Source organism: Phalacrocorax carbo, chromosome 12, assembly GCF_963921805.1.
Source record: "Phalacrocorax carbo chromosome 12, bPhaCar2.1, whole genome shotgun sequence".
Classification (NCBI taxonomy): domain Eukaryota; kingdom Metazoa; phylum Chordata; class Aves; order Suliformes; family Phalacrocoracidae; genus Phalacrocorax; species Phalacrocorax carbo.
Genome location: NC_087524.1, coordinates 1,743,702 through 1,763,288, shown reverse-complemented (window position 1 = coordinate 1,763,288; position 19,587 = coordinate 1,743,702). Strand labels below are relative to the sequence as shown.

General features: G+C 52.0%; 1 protein-coding gene across 1 annotated transcript; it reads left to right on the top strand.

Moving 5' to 3' along the window:
• The first annotated feature begins 1,901 nt into the window (after positions 1–1,901).
• On the top strand, positions 1,902–16,233 carry WNT8B (Wnt family member 8B). The gene is made up of 6 exons (XM_064463692.1): positions 1,902–2,545; positions 8,833–8,866; positions 10,175–10,313; positions 11,703–11,828; positions 13,905–14,047; positions 14,475–16,233. Exons 1-6 carry the CDS (start codon positions 2,487–2,489, stop codon positions 15,030–15,032), a joined length of 1,059 nt encoding a protein of 352 aa, XP_064319762.1. The 5' UTR covers positions 1,902–2,486; the 3' UTR covers positions 15,033–16,233.
• The last annotated feature ends 3,354 nt before the right edge of the window (positions 16,234–19,587 follow it).

The window sequence follows — 19,587 nt, the reverse complement described above, 5'->3', positions numbered from 1 at the left end:
AGGCCGCTGGCTCCGAAGCGCCCTGGGGCTGCTGGTGCTTCTGTGAGGTTCCTCCTCCTGGAGGAAGGCCTGGCTGCCTCTTGTAACAGCTAATAAAAAATAAATTTCTCCTCTTTATTTTGGATCCACCTACAATTATTTTTTTTTCCTCATTTTTGCAATCCCCTTACTTAATTTGTCTTGGAATAAACAAAAATAGCTCACCCCAGCGAACCCAGTGGTGTCCTTCCTTTCCAGTTGGTCAAGACATGTCAAGCAAGTGTTGCATGATTTCAAAATGCTGGCGCTGCTGGACCTGAGGAATGAGAAAACTCCAGTTCAAGAGCCCTGAAACAGACATTTGGAGACTTACGAGAAACAACTGGAATTTCTTCTTCCTCCCATCAGAAATAAACGCTGGGTGCAGAGTGGCAGCATCCCCTGCATCCCCCCAGCGCTGCTCCCGTGGGGCTGAGCCCCTGCAGGGTGGGCAGCTGTCAGCGACCCCCCAGCCCCTCTGGGGCAGCATCAGCCTCCGCAGCTGCTCCCTACACCTGGTCCGGGACAGCCTCTTCTAGCAGGGAGAGCACAGCCACCCCCAGTGCTTGAATTAGGCCGCCAGAACCATTAAACTGTGCCAAACATCACAACACTGAAATGCTATTTCAATATAATAAATAATACCTAAATATTTTTTAAAAGGGTTCATTTCTTCTCGCCTTTCATCTTCTGGGGTTTTATCTTCTACTAGATAAATTTTCAAGTTTTTTCTCAGTGCATGTAACACCTTGATTTTTAAAATGCTTACAGCTCCAGGAGCTGGGGCTTTAATTAGTGCAAATACCATCAGCTTTGCTCTAATAGGATGCAGCTGGGAGGCACAGCTGGCCCTGGGATCAATTGCTGGCGGCTGCGTTTTCCCCTCACCTAGGTGCTTGCAAGCCGCCCGGCCGCCCCCAGGGTCAGGGGCCCCACTGGCCGGGCAGGCAGCAGCGTTTTGCCAGCGGTGCGCTGTGTGCTGCGCCCCGCGCGCACCGGGCTGGAGCTCCCTGGCCTGGCCAGAGCTGGTCTTGGGATGGCCAAAGTCTGGCGGAGAGCAAATCTCTGCCCGGCAGGTTTCCCTCCTTGAGACTGCGTGACCCGGGAGGGACGTTTCATCCATCTGAGGCGGCCCTGAGCAGAGCTCAGCCTCCAGCCAGCTCTGCCCGATGGCCCGGCCTCAGGTCTCGCTCCCTTTCCAACCTTGCCCTGGTCCAGCTCTCCTGCCCAGCAGCTGCACCCCGGCTGAAATGAGCTGCATGGGTCTCAGCCCACGTTCTAGCTGGTTACGTCCACAGCACGAAAATCAGCTGTGCGGTGTGGAGAAGATGCTCCCACCGCTCTGGGGCAGGGTGGCGTGGCTGGCTCTGTTGACCAAGGGCCAGGCAGAGTGGCCGTGGCAGCCAGCGTGACAGTTACTGGGATGTCCCACGTGGCCAGGATGTGTAGGATGGATGCACTTCTAAGGAGCTCCAGCAGCTCCTGGCCCGGGATAAGCCCTCACTGAGAGACCACTGGCACTCCTAAACCAAAGACCCCTCCTGTGGAAACCCCAAAAGCGAAAAAATAAGGGGGAATGGGAAGGTTGAGTCAGAAGCCTTTCTCCTGGGGTGAGGGTGGCGTGTTGCAAAGCGGAGGTGGGAAGAAAGAGCAGGTCACCATCATGAAGGAAGAGAAGGTGGAGGTAGGAACTGGCCCTAAACTCCCCTTAAACTCCTGGGGGAGCCTGAGGCAGAGGTAGTGCCCACGTATCTGTTTCGCAGCCTCCTCCCGGGCGCGCTGCCTGGCCTCCAAGCAGCGGGCGCAGGCAGCCCGAGCCCAGCCCGGCGCACCCAGCGCGCCCTGGCCCCAGCGGTGTCTCCAAGGCAGGAGGAGGTGAAGGCACGCCGAAAGCAGCCCTTCCAGTTGCCTTGGCGGGGGATGGAGGGGCAGGGCAGCGCTGGTGGAGATTGAATCTAGTGATTACTTCAAGGGATTTGCTGTCTCTTTCTTTATCCCTCTCTCTCTTTTTCTTTTTTTTTTTTTTGTTTTCCTCTTTTCCCTCCCTCTTATCCCTTTCGTGGTGCATTTGTCTTCGAGGAACCTGGGGTGTTCTTTTCATCAGTTCAGTCTCTCTCTGGCACTTGAGTCCTGATTGGCTGAAGGACTTAGGGGAAAAAAAAAATCTTTAATTAAGTAGATAATCTCTTCTTAGGAAGTTCTGCGGCTCCATTTCATCAACCCCCTTTAGCTCTTACTTTAGGATTGGTTACCCTTTGCAGAAGTTGGGATTCAGGGGGCATACGCCTCTTCATCACACCAGGAGCGCCGGGTGAAAAATAACTCCATCCCTTCCCTAATTTTGTTGTGTTTCTTTTTTCTTTTTTTTTTTTCTTTTCTCTGGTGGTGGTGGTACCCAAGGTGTTTTTTGTTGTTTTTTTTTTTTTAGGATCTCCTTTCTCCTTCTTTATTTGGATTTTATATTTCACATGGACCCTTATCTGGGCATCTTCTTCCTCACTCCCTTCTTCCAATCCTGCTGTGCCTGGTGAGTATCGAGAGCACCTCAGTCTGTGTCACAGGCAGGTGCTCTTCCCGGACACCCCAAGGAAATTCCTCTTCACCTTCCTAAATGTCCCCTCTTTTCCACTTAGCTCAGTTCTGGTCTGTAATGGGACCAGATATTTAACTAAGTCCCAACACACACTGCCAGAGAGGTTAGATATGAGCAAAGAAAGTGCCCTTCTTCCCCCTCGCCTCCCAGCAGTAACTCGATGGGCCAAATCCTGAGCCTGGGTAAAATAGAGTAGAGGGGAGTGGAAGGTCTAGCCCCTCACTTCTAACTGGGAAGAAAACCCAACAACAGAGCCGGGGATTTCTGTTTTTCCAAAGGCTCACAGTCAGCTTGTCTTAATCAAATCATGTGGGGCTTCTCCCGCGCTCCCTGAAGAGGACAGTCCCTGATTAAGAGCTCAGAGCCAGCAGGGGCAGGTTAGATCCGCAGGAGCATCACTCCGGATGAGCAGCCCGAGCCCTGGGCTCCTCGGCAGGCACAGGGTCAGGATTACACATGTCTGAAATTCATGTATTAGGATTTCCTGGGGAGAAGCTTTCGGTATGGAGGTGGCTACGGCTTGGTTCCCAACCACCTGGGTCCCGTCAGACCAGTCCCCCCGTGCACAAACCCACGGTCATCTCCTGTGGGCCTCTTGCTCCGTCCCAAGGGTGGTTTTACATTTATTTCCAGAAATGTTTTGTAAGGGTGAGCAGAAAGAGGTTACGCTTGCATCAAATCTCGTATCATTCCTTGCAGAGCGTGCCCATCCCATGCTCAAAAGGAGATGGACTCAAATGACTTGGCTCTGTAGGTATTTTTGCCTATGTGAATTTTACTGAGTACCCAAACTTTATTCTCCATTTCTGTGATGCCCTGGGGAATCTGCTCAGTGGGTTACAGATTTATCTCTAACAGCAAGGAAAGTCTTTTCCCATTCAATTGCTAAAATCCCCTGCCTCCCACGCAGCAGATCTCTAGGGTTATTACCATGGATGGAGAAACCAAAATTACAGGAAGAGAAACTCAGGAGTAAATGGGAACTCATTCCTATTAGGCTGGGAGTGAAATTTATGTTCTTTCAGAGATTTTCTACTCCCTCCGTTAAAAGAATGTGCAACAATTTGTATATGTCTAAATATTATACAGTAGCAGACTAAAGATAGATCTCCCTTCTGGAACAAGGGGAATATGTATGTTATGCAGAGAGGCTAGGCAAGAACCCATGCTGATTTTGTTTATATTTTTCCGCTCTTCCTGTGTATGTCTCTTGCCTTCCTCAATATAAACAGGTTTAGAATACATTAAAAGGTTAAAAAAGCGCAACATTTTAAAGAAACAGTTAAAAGAGGAGAAATTTCAGATCACAAAGTAGAGTTAAATACAGAAATCCCAGGCATTTTCAATAGAATCTGGGTGTCTAAATTCCCTGCCTGCCTTTTTATCTGCGAGAAAGGTTTATAGATCGAGATAGCCCTGCTTTTCTCCATGCGTTGCTCATAGGTCATGATTTCCTGAAAGAAAGGAAAATTGCCAACTGTGTTTGAAATTTTCATATTACAGACCCTGTCCCTTAACTCTTGAAGAAAAGAAAGCAAGGTTCCTGGGAATCATGCAGTAATCCTGCTTCCAGGCTTTGCTGGTCTTCTTTATCTGATCCAACAGCTTAAGATGCAACCAGATTCTTTTTTTTCCTGTGATTTAATCATGACAACTGGGAGCAGGGGGAAATATAGATCAACAGTAATTATTTTTTATTTATAAGTGGCCACTTCCCCTCTCTGACTGTGGATTAGATTCTGCCGTGTCAGCTAGGTTGAATGGTCACCATGTTTCTAGGTGAGCAAAATGTCAGGGCTGCATTTAGGAACTAAAAAACAAATAAATATAACAAAATAGAGAGAAATGAAGAAAACAAAAATGTAACGCTCCATAATGTTAATGAGTCGCCTCTCGGTCCCCTATCCTGCGGGAATAATGTAACACACTCTGATGCAGCGGCTTGCTTCTAAATGGTTTTTACCCTTCAGCTGTGGGATTGCCATTAATTTCCAGGTTTTCTAAAAATGTGGGGGAGTTTGTACTTGAGAACAAAACTCAGCTCCAAAGTGAAATAGTATCCGTCTTCTGTATTTACAGTAATGACAGTAAAGATCTAAATACAGCTTGATGATTTTCTAAGGAGCTGAACCAGCAGTACAGTAGCATGAGTGAGTGATAAGGCATCAAACAAATGCTTTGATGGGAGATTTGATAAGGCTCTTGGAGTATATTAAACTGAGGAGCGGGGTGCTGGTATTGGTTAAAGTTGCAACTGAGCAGAAATTATCAGAGGCTTATTAGTATTTGATATGTCTAAAATATAACGGGGCAGCTGCTTGGCAGGGTTATTCACTTTTGGGTTCAATAAAACTATGACAGAGAACTCCTGTTACGGATATTCGTTAGCTTTGAGATTATTTCCTAATATTGGATGCAAGGAAAATCACTTGCCCTAGATTTGCTTTTTACCTGGATGCAATGCTGCTGTGAGGGAGGCAGCGTGCCCTGCCCGGGCTGGAGAAGGGGCCGAAGGGCTCGGTGGGGCTCCTCTTTCTACCTGCTGAGGTCTGTCTCTGCTCCGCTTCAGTCCCTGTAATGCTGTCCTGGAGTTTGAAGGTGGAGAGAAAGGGGCTTAGATAGCTAGAAATGCTGTAAGCTTTGTCGGAGAAGAGAAACAATTTCAAGTGTTTCCTTTCATGTGTGTGATTTCAAGAAGTGTTAAATCAGTATGGTGACACCAAAGATACGGGAACTGGGCTGGTTTACAGCCATTGTGGATGCAGCTAGCTAGTTAGTTTAGGATTGCATTCTGCTTTCCTTTACAGTGGTATGGGGAATTAGTAAAAATAAATAAATTAATAAAAATCACACTACAGAGACAAAAATGAAGAGAGATTCGTTTTCACGGTCATTCCTATTTGCAGCACAGACACAGCTCTAGTGGCATTGTCACTACATCCGTTGGACCAGTGGCTGAATTGCTCTCTGTCCTCGCTGGAGCTTATATCCAGAATAGAGATGCATTTTTTCTTAGCTAGATCATATGGGCAAAGACAAAGCGCACGGAGTTTGCCTCCGTTATTCTCTTTCCTTCCCTCTCAGCATAAATAAGAAAAATTCCAGCTACCCTCCAGCCATATGACAGCCCGTTCTGCAGCACACAGCACCCTCATATTCAAACTGTCCCATCTCCCCTTCTCCTGAATTCACTTGCAGCTGCAAGAGTTAAATGGGGAGGGTAGGGGGGGGTGTCAAGTGTACTGGTCTAAATTAATCCTTTACTTGCCTAAGTCCTACAAACCTGCCCAGCAGCATGCCTGCCTGGCAATCAGAGAGCTCAGGGAAAACGCCTTCTGTCCCTCCGACTTAATAAAAATGTTTAGAATATCCTGCTGGGAAATTGCTACTGTACCATTTGCTCAGCTGCAGATGGTGAATTGGCATATCCTGAACTTGGCCTTTTTGTGAACCTTGAGGTTTATCCCAGGAGGAACACATCCTCTGCTTCAATGCAGTTATGTCAGTTGACGCCTGCTAACAGGCTGGTTTGCTGTAAGCCCTGAACCTGTGGATGACTGCCCTCTCCCTAAAGCCGCCCTTGCAGCTGCTGAGCAACGGTTTGAAGAAAACCCTCCTTGCGCACTGTGAATTTGGCTTTTCCTACCCTAGGCTGGAAGCAATGCAGATGGGATTGTGTCTCTTGTCTTGGCCACAAAGCAAGATAAGAGAGGACTTGCAGTTCTCTAGATCTTGCCTACACAGGGGCGTTTTGCCAGAGTTTTCTCACAGCTGCTACCAGGGGCTCAGATTCACACTGACACCATCCTGAGTGTGGTCCCCATAGCAAAGCGCTTGAGGTCAAGGCAAAGGACAGGAGGGAAACCAGATGGAAAAATGACTTGTTCATGCTGCTACCCAGTTGTGTTAGGATGGGGACCCATGGAGCTTACACAGTCTGAATAGCCCCAGGTTCATGGCCCTGTGTGATTCAGGTCACCCGATGCTCTAATCACCCGGCTACAGATGCCATCTCTCCAAGTCCCAGGAAATATTTAATTAGATGTACAATGCAGAAGCAGCTCCCAAAGAAAAATTCCTCTGCTAAAACAGCCATCAACTTCGTGCTAAAGTCCCATGGGGGCTGGAGCGCAGCCGGGTCTGAATCGCAGGCCTGGAACAAAGGGAGAGGATCTCCTGCTCTCGCAGTGCCCTGGCACAGCCCTCTCCCTGCTGTTTTTGACCCAGGGGAGTCCTTCCCAAAGCAAGCTTCATCCACATGGACACTTTTCCACCAAAAATAAAAATAGCTAGACTTGCCGGAGTGAAACCTTGCAAACTAATTCTCTCGACTCTTTCTAAACTGTGAGTAATAGCAAAGATCAGGGTTTTTGCGATTTTGACCAAGCTAAAATAAGGAGACCTCCTTTTCACGGCGTACCTCAGAGAGGATCTCCGTGAGGGCAGTTCTCGCGGAGGTGAAACGGGCTAGCTGACCGCAGGAGTGGTCTTCCAGGGCAGGGAAACATCCCCTCTAAATCTCTCATGTGTCTGACGCCTGGGCAGCAGTCGTGCCACCCTGTCTGCCCCCGTGTCCGTGGCAGGGCTGCAGCATGGCTATGCTGGGTCCCCCCGCTTGGGACGGCGCCGCCTGCTTCTGCTCGAGCCCACCCTGGGATGCCCCCACACTCTCCGTGCTGGACTTGTAGCACAACAGGACGGTGCCCTTCTCTCCCTTACCAGGGACACCTGTGGCTTCAGACAGCATTGCTTGAAAACAGGCAGGGAGGGAAAAAACATACCCTAACCCGTGCCTGTCTCCCCCGCACGCAGCCACGGCCCGCCCAGCTACTGGGATTTGCAGGGAATGGAGAGGAGCTAGAAAAGCAGCCACCTTTTCTGCATGCCAGGTAGCCCAACTGCAGAGTGCAGCATGCCACTTTGCTGAAGGGACAGCCTGGGTTGAGACTCTTCCAGGGCTAGCTGAAAAGGAGAGGCATCCCCCGCTGCCAGACACCCAGCGTTTGAAACTCGCGAAGCAGCTGAAGAGTCCAGTTTCTCTCCACGCATGCTTTAGCTTTTTCCCCAATCACTCACTCCCTGCAAGGTCTCAGTCCACTCATGCCACCTCTTTGGTCCTCTCCTGGGCATAACAGCTCTCACCCATCTCCCTGGAGTGCCAGGGTAGCAACAGGAGAGATGCTCTGGAAACTCACCAGCAATAGCTATTTTGCAAACCTGGAGAGACTGGAGTGAGGTGTTTATAGGAAAAACATCCATTTTCTTGCTTGATTTCTTTTGGGGTTGGTTCTTGGGCCTTTTTAAAGCCTCAGTCCTTTCTGCCATCACACAGCTAAGCTGGATTCACCCAGGCTCCTAATGGTGGTCACTGTACCACATGGAGTCCTCACACTGACCGATTGATTCATTTACACTGAATTTACATTTACATTGACTGATTGATTCATTTACACTGAAACAGTCTTCCTTGGTGGAGAAAGAGGCTCAGAACAGCCAGCATGAGCTCTGTGAGCCCCAGGGGAGAGTGACAGAGACCAGCCATGCTGCCTTGTGGCCCTTGGACACGATCCCTTCACACCTTCAGTGAGAACACCAGAAAGTTTAATTTTGGCTAGGACTATGTCCTCACACACACACAGAGTGCCCAGCAGGATGGGGAGGACACGCATGCTTGTCTTCAGCCATCACCATAAAGTGACCAAGAGGAGAGTGTTGGCAGCCAGACCTGGCACCGCGGGAAAACAAGGGGTCTGAGGGGATGGTGCTGGGACACACACTGTGAAGGAGCAGCGGTGTGACCGCCTCCTTCCCTCGGCATGGCCCCACAGGGAGAGTGGTGCTGGCCCATGTTCCAGCTCCAGGGGCTGGGGGCAGTGCTGCCCTGAGTTAAGGTAAAAAGAAAGGCTGGGATAACAGCAAAGCACTAAAAAAAAAAAGGGAGATTGGTATGAAGGGCAGCTGCACAGAGGAAAGCAAAAGGAGAGAGCAGCGAGGCAGCTGCAGCCTGGTCCAGCCTAGTCAGGGGAGCAGGGTGGGGGGGAAGGAGGCAGCACCATCCGGGCTCTCGGGGGACAGCGAGGGGAGACAGGGAGAGACTGACGGTGCCTGCAGCCAGGAGGCAAGCAAGCTGCAGGGGTGAGAGGAGAGCCCTGGGATGCCAGGCATTCCCCAGGCCCCTCCACCATCACCCCCTCCCTGCTGACACTGTCTCTGTCTTCCAGGTCAGTGAATAATTTCCTGATGACAGGCCCCAAGGTAAGAGAAATCCCTTTGATCCATCCCTGATTCCACTAAACCCAGGGAGGGAAGGGGCTCCTCCTTCCCATTCCTCTCCATCCAGCCTTGGCCAGAGTTCCCCTCACCCCCAGCTTTCCAGCAACAACACAGAGACCAGCCAGGAACAACCAGCCATAACCCACAACTCCTTGAGCTCTATCATCAACCCCAGACAAAGCTGCTCTGGGGTCCTTTTAAGCTGGTTGGGGCCAGATTCTGGAGATCTGTCTATTGGCACCAGCTGAGGCTGTCACCTGCCATCTGTTACTTCTTGATGATCAGGTTAGCATCAGGACCCACATTCATCAAACTGGAAAGGTACCTTCTGTAGGCCCTGAAAAACTTACTTCCCCCAGGAGCACAACTGGAATTGCCAGGACCTCGTTCAGTATTTTTGACCCCCAGGCTCCTTGCACTCCTTTTTCAGGGGCTTTTTTATCCTAGCCACAACCAGTTATAAAATTTACCCAATTTTTGTTCTGGCCATTCCCTAGAAACACCTCCAAGCCCATCTAGCTCTTTCTACAGCTCTTAATGCTATGGTGAAGCAACCTTGCCCCAAAGCACTGGCTGCCCCCCTGGGGCTGCAGCGAAGGAGGAGGCAGGCTGAGGCATGGCTGGCCTGGAGCTCCCTGGTCTCTGAGGAGAAGGCTCTGCCTCCTCTCACGCTGGAGAGATAAGGGGTTCCCCAATGCAGGGGCTGTCTGGCACATCTCCTAACATGGCTAGTGGCCAACAGCTTGACCTTCTGCCCCTGGGAGGCTCAGGCTCTGGTGCAGCACGGCAGAAATTGCTTTTTGCTGCTGGTGGTGGTGAGCTCCACTCCTCAGAGGAGCCAAGCCTGAGAGATCTCCTCAGCTCTGTATATCTCGCCTCTGTAAGAGGGCGTGCAAGTTATTTTCAGTTGAACACCAGCCTCCTGGGGAGCCTGGGGCCATGTTCTGCCTGGTGTTTTGCACTGCGCTTCTCCATCCATCCAGACCCCAAGGCGGCAGGGCCCATGATACGCAGCGCAGGGTACGAAAGCCATGCCTGCATCAGCCCCCCGGCTGTGTGGGAAGCAGCTGGGACTACAGCAGCTTTGCATTGCCTGCAATGGAAACGACAGCTGCCGAGTGGGCCCTGGGAGTAGCCTGGGGACGTTCCCAGCCTGTTGCCCACGGGGCTGTCCCGGCATGCTGGCCACTGCATCCTAACTCCGTTTTGCGAGTTAATGCTGGGGGCAGGGGGGGGACACGAAGCTGGGCATGTGCCATCCATCCTCCTCACCTGCTGCTCTGCTCCTAGGCCTATCTCATCTACTCCAGCAGCGTGGCGGCCGGGGCGCAGAGCGGCATCGAGGAGTGCAAGTTCCAGTTTGCCTGGGATCGCTGGAACTGCCCCGAGAGGGCACTGCAGCTCTCCAGCCATGGCGGGCTGCGCAGTGGTAAGGAAAGCATTGGATACCACTACTGGGACCCCCTCGCTACAAGTTAGAGCCTGTGGGCCCCTCCTTTCCTCCCAAGTGCCTCCTTTTCTTCCCCATCCCCACCTGGGATGTGCCTTTCCCAGGAATGCCCCAGGGGGATCTTTCCAGGAGGCCCCTTCCCCCATCGGTTCCCAGACACATGCTGGGATCTAGCTTCAAGACAAGGCAGCATCGTCCCGGACCCGCCACGCCCCAGCTTGCGCAGGACAGGAGTGTCCCGCCAGTCCTCGCACCACTGGCTCCCCACGAGGAGGCACCACCACGACCTGCAGCATGGGCCGCTGGGCATGCCGTGCCGGGGCGGTGGCTCTTGCCAGGGTGTCCCAGGGAGGCTGAGAACCAGCGTGGGGTGGTGGGGTGGCAAGCAGAGGGATATGATTAAAGGGAGCAGGAAGAGTTCATCAGTGGCTGTGCTCTGGCCCAGAGGCAGGAGAAGTCTTCCCACAGCCTCCGAATGTCAGTCACCGTAGCAGAAACCATGAGCTGTGCCAACCGCAGGGCACGGGGCCGGGGTTATTGTCACTGTGCCTCATTCCTTACCTGTCTGTGGGTGCCAGGAAATGTTTCAGTGCATACATGATCCTCTAGACCCATGTATGATGGTGAACTGAGCTCACACCTGCACTGTATAGGGTGTGGAGGATGGCCTCGGGCCTCTGGTGGGACTGGCAGCAGAAGACTGACCAGGGCCCCAGGTAGAGGTGGACAGAGGTTTCAAAGTGGGGCCTGGAGGAGGCAACTGCAGCACAAAGTAACACTCTGGGGCTGGGAGCAGGTCCCTGCACTGTTCCCATCAAGGTTATCTGCTCATATCCAGGCCTCAATGGCTTTAAACGAAAGCCAAAGGCTCGGTGAAGTCAGCTGTCGATCACCAGACTGATGCTGGTAGATAGGTACGGTCACTGCTCTGAGCCCTGGACAGTGTTCAGCAGAAGGTGAGGTTTGAGGGGACTGTGGGGAAGAAGCTCTTTTATCCTTGGATAAAAGGATATCTTTTAGAGGATATATTCCCCTCTGGGGCGTATTAGCGAGATGTGGGGGACAGTTGGCTGGCTGTGCTGTATCCCCACGGCTGAGCCCCCACAAGGACAGCCAAGTGCTAAACTCATCCACGCCCTCAGAAATGGCACGAGTCAGCCTGGACTGAATTTGGGAGCTTCTATTTTTGTGCAGTTCAAGCTAAAATTAAGCTAATCTGACATGTAGGGCCTCCTCTCCACCCTACAAAGCCCTGCCCCTTGCAAATCTCTTCCTACAGAGTCTCCTGCATGGCAGGAGTCGTTTCTAACACTGGTGTCACCATGAAATCTTTAGCACATCTGCTCTCCTTGTATTTCCACTTGACAGCAAACCGAGAAACCGCTTTTGTCCATGCCATCAGCTCTGCGGGCGTCATGTACACGCTGACCCGGAACTGCAGCCTGGGGGATTTTGACAACTGTGGCTGTGATGACTCCCGCAATGGACAGCTGGGTAAGGAGAGATGAGCTGCCATCCCTCTCTCACATCCCAGGAGGCAGGAGACAGCTCTTCTCTCTGCTCTGCTGAGGCTTGCAGAAACAACTCCTCCTTCTAGTCCCCGCACCTGGAAATAACGCCCAGAGCAGAGCTTTGCCTGGCTCAAACCAAAGTTGGAAGGGACCCACAAGGATCATTGAGTCCACCTCCTGTCCCTGCACAGGACAGCCCCAAAATTCACACCGTGTCTCTGAGGGCATTGTCCATTTACACCAGCTGAGGCCAAGCCCTTGATGTTTCCTATTACTTTCTAAATGAGCAGGAAAAGTAGAACGGGGTTGCAGTTGCCACGGTTTGAATCAAGAACAGCTCTGTTTAAGCTGCTGGAGGGCGTGACTGTATCATACAGGCAGAGAAGAGGATCTGCTGCCTGCATCTAAGTGGCAGGTCTGATCAGGGACCTCGGGGCTCCCAGGATCTGCAGGACTAGGGTGGCCCCAGAGCAGAATTACCAGGAGGGGAAGTGGGGTGGCACGCAGAGACCCCCCCAGTGTTTGTCAGCGTGGCAGGCACACGAGAGCACAACCAGAACCGCTGTGGAAGCACACGGCCTTCTATGTCATCCCACAGCCACTAAGCACCCCTGGCTGGGGAACCCCACAGCTCCAGCTCTCCGCTCAGCTTTCACATAAAAAACATTGACATTTCGGTCTCTTGTTTTGAATGGAAAGAGGTCAAATTTCAAATTATCAAAATCTCTTAAAAGCCGCTCCCTGCCCAGCCACACTGGGCAGTCGGTTCGTGTCAGTCTATGACAAACTCCTCTGAAGTGTCCAGTTTTCAGTAATTTGCTTTATTGGCTAAGAGTTTTTTTAAAAAGCCACTGTTTCTTAGGTGTGTGATAGCCGATCTCTAGCAGAGCAAGACTTTTGTGCAATGGCACAGCAAATTTTATCTTCTCTGGAAAACTGAGTTAGTCATGCCCTTCTTTTCCCCCCAAAATATCTGTTTTTCATGAAAATTTGCCACTGTGAACTTAAAACCTTGGAAGGCAAAGGAAACTCTTGGGCTTGTTCAAAACAGCGTGATTCAATTCCAAATGCCGTTGCGCTGAATCCAAGTTGGTGAAAGGTTTCCATTCTCCCTTCCTTCCCAGCTCTTGATTCAGACTTCATTATCCACTGCAGTTGCCCACCCCCCATGAGGCACCCCTGCCTTTCCCTGGGAGAGGGGACCGCGATGCTCTGGGGAAGTGCGGGCAAGCACCAGGCCTTCCAAGTGAGGCACAAGACTGTTAACCACAACTCCCAAGTTGTATCACCAAGGCACGTTAGGGTCAGAATGTTCCAGATTTCAAATCTTCATAAAGAATTGAGCATTTTTCTCTAGGAGAAAAAGAAGCAAACTGCATGTCATGTTTCCAGTCAGCTGAGCTAAGTTATTGAGCTCCTGTGCAGTTAGAAGTACCTTCCACATCTTGCTGTGCAGTTTCCCAGTTCTATGCTGACTCCTTTGTTTCTTTAAGATAATTGGAAAATCAGACCCTTCTGCGATGCCAAACATCATCCCAGGATTCTGGGTGTACCAAAAAGAGGGCCTCCTTGGTACACATGTCCCAGGCTTGCGCTGTGTCCCAGCGGAGGGGCATCTGTTCCCTCTGACCAGGATGCCTCCACCAGTTTGCTAATCCATGTTAGCAAGATGCTGTCCCTGAGAGTCACACTGAACCAGTTCAAGTCAGGGTTTAAGGGAAGGTGATTAAAGACCTAAAGCCTTATCTATGTGGCTGCTAATGCATGATAATTAACAGCTTCCGAATCTTGCTTATAGAAAGCCTAGAAATCCCTGGGTTTGTCACACAGGACATACCCCTTCACTGCCTGCATGAGCTGCTTGCTATCCAGGCCTCAGCAGAAATGGCATGAGCCCAAGGGAAGGGAACAGGGGAGTATCACGAGGCAAAAGGCTTTATTTGCCCCAAGCCTCTGTTCCCTCCCATCGCTTCCAGGACCCTTTCTTGTCCCCAGAGCCACAAGCCAGGCAGGTGAGGGACTGGTTCCCTGACAGCACACATCTCATCTCCTTTCCTAGGGGGGCAAGGCTGGCTGTGGGGAGGCTGCAGTGATAACGTGGGCTTTGGGGAAGCCATTTCCAAGCAGTTTGTGGATGCCCTGGAGACTGGACAAGATGCCAGAGCTGCTATGAACCTGCATAACAACGAGGCAGGTAGAAAGGTGAGCCCCTCTTTTCCTCCAGACCTGACAGCACATGCCAGATTGGGTCTGGCCATTTACTGTGGAGAGTCACAGCTTGCTGTTGCTAAAAGCACGTGCCCAGACGAAAAAACTACCTTGCCGAGGAGAAAGGGATGGCAGCAGTACCAACGCGATGGGTGGTGTTTGTTCTAAGGTAGAAAGCCCTCCGTGATTACACTCTTAATGGCTTCCTGCTGTCCCCTTTCTCCCAGTTCAAGTAGGGGAGTACTGTGGAGAAGCCAATCTGCAAGCTTTAAGCCAGCAGCTCCTGGGCAGGACTACTGCGCAGGGCGGGTTGATAGCAAACCCCTCCACAGGCCCGGAGCCATGCTTCTCCATGCACCGCAGCATGGAAATGACCCCTCTGGGCTTCTTCCTGAATCCCCTCTCTCTCCCCAACCTGTAGGCTGTGAAAGGGACCATGAAGCGGACTTGCAAATGCCACGGTGTGTCGGGGAGCTGCACCACCCAGACCTGCTGGCTGCAGCTGCCTGAGTTTCGGGAGGTGGGCACTTACCTCAAGGAGAGGTACCACAAAGCCCTGAAGGTGGACTTGCTGCAGGGGGCAGGGAACAGCGCTGCCAGCCGGGGAGCCATCGCTGAGACCTTCAGCTCCATTTCCAAGAAGGAGCTGGTCCATTTAGAAGACTCTCCTGACTACTGCCTGGAAAACAAGACGCTGGGGCTGCTGGGCACAGAGGGCAGGGAGTGCCTTAAGAGGGGCAAGGCGCTCAGCAAGTGGGAGAAACGGAGCTGCCGGCGGCTGTGCGGGGACTGTGGGCTGGCAGTGGAGGAGAGGCGAGCTGAGATGGTGTCCAGCTGCAACTGCAAGTTCCACTGGTGCTGTGCTGTGCGGTGTGAGCAGTGCCGCAAAAGGGTCACCAAGTACTTCTGCGTCCGCAAGGAGAAGCGGGAGCGGAGCGGGGGTGGCGGGGCCAGCCGCAAGCTCAAGAGAAAGCTCTAACTTGCCTCTGTTCCTCCATGGTCCTGCCTGCCCCTCTCCTCTCCTGCCCTCCCCATCTCCCCAGCAGCCCCCTGGTACCATTTCCCTTTGGCTTAGTTTTTCTCTCATTCCCAGTACCGCCTCCCTGGGGCTTGGGCAAGGTAAAAGAGCGCTTATGAGCCCCTGAGCCTTTGCCTTGTAGGGCGTTTCCCATTAGTGGGTGATGACTTCTGGGAAGAACCTCAAGTGTTGACAAAACAAGGTGAGATTTGGACCCTTCAACCCAGACTCACTCTATCCAGTGACTATGGTGTTATCGCTGAAAACGCAGGTGGTCTCGGTGGCTCCTGCTCTTTTGAGCTTATCCGTTCCCCACACAAGCCCCTGCTCTGGGCTTTTGAGCAAGTGAGATCAACACTTAGGAAAGCACAAACAAGCTGAGATGGCACCACCAGAGTTGGGCAACTCAGAGCAGTGAACCCTAAAACAGAAGAGGCTTCTAGCACCCTAAAAAAATAGAGGCACCGTAATAAATTTGGTATTGCCTTTTATTAAGCCCTACACTATAAGGGAATAGAAAAGGTGCGCAACTCCTCCCTGCAGCGGGCCAGCCTCCAGGATGCCCACAGCATCTATTCCCATCCTTTGACAGCTTTGCTAAGCTCTCCAGTGCTTTACTTTGCATTTGAGATGGCAGCAGCAAGACAGAAGATGCTGCCTGACCTGCCCATTAAACAGCTGTCCAAAAGAGGAGTCCCATCACTTGCTTTTTATGTGCTTTCTCTCTATCTTTTAAGCCTCCAGGTCTGGTCTCCCCTTTCACCCCAATATTCCTGCCAAAGCCCTTGACTGATGCCATAAAGATGCCCTCACACTGCTCCAGTCCTTCTTCCCTCCCAGGTCTCTCCCAGAGAGGAGCTGCCAGCTGAGCCCGTTCCCCACCTCCCGGTGTACTTGCCAAGTGCGCTTACCCTGTCAGCTAACTAACCACATCCTCCTAGTCTGAGAAAATAATGTCAGTTACTATTTAATGGTGTTGTAAATAGGAAAGTGAAGCACTTTGAAGTTTAATTTATTGCACAGTTACTGTGATGTATACGTAACAGTTTTTCGTCTACCGCTTGTTGTATATATTCTATAGGCTAAGCAAGCAGCAGGAAGGTTTGGTTGATGCACGTCTTGTTCCCTTGCCATGGCTCTGGTAAGGAGGGAAGTAGCTGTCAGCTGCAGGACCTGGGGAAGCTCACTGCACCATCACAGTGATCACCCTCGGGCTGTGAGGTTATTGTCTGCTGTTTGAAGTGTCCTTTAGACAGATGAGATGAGATCAGAGCTAAGTTACTGGCCATTAGACCTGTCTTGTAGCCAATATCTGTATACCAATAGCCAATGCAATAAATCAGTAGCCAAGTGCTTGCAAAATGCTGTCGTGTCTAAGTAGTTGGGTGGGTTTTTTCATCCAGTTGCATGCATGGATGCGTGTAGTTACAGTTCTGGAGACTAAAACCTGGCTGCTTACCCATCTGTAAGAGCATAGGAAGAGCTGACCAGTTGCCTCCACACAGCACAGCCTCAGCCCTGACCAGGAGGGGAGTGGGCCTGCTCCCTCCTTGAGCTTGCTTGAGGCTGCATCCAACTGCAATGCCGCTGGCGGGCGGAAAGGGGACGGGAGGGGGGCAGAGAGCGGCCCCGATGCCCATTTCAGAGATGATGTGTAAATACACACTCAGCAGTCTGTGCGTGTCTCTTAGTTATCAAATACCCCCGCAATCCCAGGACTACATCACTGGGGGTGGGAATGTGGAGCTACAGCAAGCTCGGGGCTCACCAGAGCGAGAGCGTTCATGCCAAGCAAGAATCTAGCCCTTCGAATATCGCAAGAAACGATCCTGGCCCAAGCTTCCGCTTCACACAGGACCACCAGCTCTTTGCATGAAGGTTCTTATTAATAGCGGCTCTGCCCTGGGTCTCCCTTGCCTCTCCCTGGCGCGGGGATGCATCTGTGGACAGGAGAGCGAGGAGGTGGTGAGAGCCCCTCACCCAGCGGGGAAAGCTCCAGCACGGGCTGCCTTGCGGACCGCTGCTCGGCCGAGGGGGCAGCTTCTACCCCCTCGTCCCTCTGTGCCGCCCAGCGGGGAACGTAAGCAAGCAGGTGTGTAAGCTGTTTCCCGTTTCCTTCCCAGCGCAGGGCAGGCTGCGCTACCCCGTCCCTCACCCGCTGGCATGACGGCCCCGCGCAGGCCGCGGCGCGGCCCGGGCCGGGCCTGCTGGGCCCAGCGGTGCCTGCGGGGGCGGCGGCGGCTCGCTCGGGCACAAAATGGCGGCACCGCAGCTGCAAAATGTGCTGACCTCAGCAGCGGGTCGGGGCCCGGAGGGGTCCCCCCTCCCCGGCACAAGGAGCCCTTGGCGGTAAAGGCACTGCTGCCATTGTGCGGCAGGATTGGATGCTTCCATGTATTCATTTCGGTTTAATGAAGGCGCATTCCTCAGAGGAGAAATATTTACATTCAGCTTCCCAGGTGGTCACCTTCGCCCAGATGACACACAAACAGGCAGCCCCCCGCTCCCTTTTCCAATCCAAACCTCTTTAGAGGGCTCAGGGAGGAGGGGAGCGAGGGGAGGGGGGCTGCTGGGGGAGCAGAATAGAGAAGGGAACAAAATGCTAATGAATCAGCCAGCCAGCCCTTTTCCCCTCCCCTCTGTGGAGTCAATGGAAAGTGTCATTTCACATGCTAATCCCCCTCCGCTCTCTTCACAACACCTTTTCCGAAAAGTGTTTGGGAAAAGTCCTTGTGGCCCGTTTACAGCTCCCTGCCGCTTCGGATTCCTTCTTGTCTAAGGCCGCGGCCCCCGTGTGGGTCTCTCCCTCCAGCAGGGCTCCTTACAAAAAAAATCTCAACAAAGACTTTGGAGTTCATCAGCCTCCCACTGAAATTCACAGCTGCTGAACAAACTAATCCCCTCTCTTGGCCTTTCTTCCTTTCAATGGGTTCTTGGCTTCAAAGACACTTTGGGAAAGGACTTTGTGGGGACTCACACTGCTCCCTCAATAGAAGTTAGTGCAAGCATTATCTTCAGAGCAAGTGGCTTTACAAACAAATACTGCCTAACAATCTCTGCCCCTCCAGCTCCCCCAAACACACACAAGCCTAGCCTGCAGACATGATGTTATCTGCAACAGGATTAGAGCTCTGTTCTCTGTGCCCAGGGATCCTTTCCTACCGCTCCCCCCCCCCCAATTCTTTGTCAACCCAAAGGCCTTCTCGCCCAACAGAAACCCATTCTCGGCGGGGCAGTGCAGGGATGCTCTGGTAGCATGAGCCCACACGGGAGGAGGCAACACTGGGGAGCCGCCGTCCGTGGACCAGAAGCTGTTACCAGCCAGCAGAATGGTGCTATACACGGAGGAGCACTTCCCAGGGGTGCCTGTGAGGACACGTACCGCACCAGGGCCACAGAGACAGGGCTTCTGCCACAAGCCTCTCAGAGACCCTCACATGGGTCACCTCACTTCCCCCCGCCTGGTTTCCCTACCCGGAGTTTTAGGGTAAACCTGAAGCAAAACTGAGCAACAGTGGGACAAAGGGACAAGCCGGAAGGACTGGCAGCAAAGGCAGGATAAATAGCCAGTCTCTGCATGAGTCCGTGGGTAGCGGGAGCTGTGCGTGCTGGAGGGAACTGAAGTCAAATGCATCTGAGAAAGACATGGAAAATCCATGCTCAGTGGTACAAGTGGCCTGAGGTAAAGAGAGAGGGGCTGGACTGCACAGGGTACTATAACTGGGTCCAGAAAGGCAGAATCTAAGAAACACCAGGCTTGTTAAATGATCTCAGAAAGCTAGGACTTTCCTTGTGCACTTGCTGAGCAAATGCATGCCTCTGAGGCTACCTGCTCACCTGTACAGCACCAGAAAGGGTCAAAATACAAGTGCTGCCTTTGAAAAATCAGCTTGCATCTCCCTGAAGGCAGACAGCTGGGAGGCCAGACTGGTTGCTAACTGCTCCCAGACTGGACTGCAAAAGCTCTGCAAGACTCCCTTACACTTGGTGTTTGCCTCTGCCAGCAGCAGAACTAACAAAGGCTGGTTTTCCCTGAATGCGTGTGCTGTGTCCATAACACCCCAGAACTCTCAAACCCCGGTCCCTTCCCAGCAACGGCCCTTCAAATCTTCCCCATCCAACTGATCTTTCTCAACCTTTACTTCCTCCCAAGTCCTCCAACCACAAGCCAGGTAATACAGTCCTGCATATTTCAGTTTCATGTGTGCTGACTGCCTGCCCTGTACACATATGCTAGCTTGCCAGCTGACAGCGAAAAGATTTTTTGAGGTTACATCAGTCCTTTTGCAGAAGCTAGTTCAATTCCCTCCCCAACTGTATCTCAGTACCAATATTTCACTTCAGCCTTTTACCTCCTTAAAAGCTTAAATGAAATCAGCCAACAGATTCAGAAGTTATTAACTGATGGTAAGAACTGACAAGTCAATGGTATAAATCTGATTTCCACACAGGTAAGATCCTGTTTAAGTGGCAGGGCTTCAGTGGTGTAACGTTGATTTCTAACGGGAGAGGATCT

Bases quoted from the DNA above. Each gene is read 5' to 3' on its own strand.
- WNT8B (XM_064463692.1), top strand. From the start codon at position 2,487: ATGGACCCTTATCTGGGCATCTTCTTCCTCACTCCCTTCTTCCAATCC. The intron at 10,314-11,702 runs GTAAGGAAAGCA...TCCACTTGACAG, and splicing joins CCATGGCGGGCTGCGCAGTG to CAAACCGAGAAACCGCTTTT. The intron at 14,048-14,474 runs GTGAGCCCCTCT...CCCAACCTGTAG, and splicing joins ACAACGAGGCAGGTAGAAAG to GCTGTGAAAGGGACCATGAA.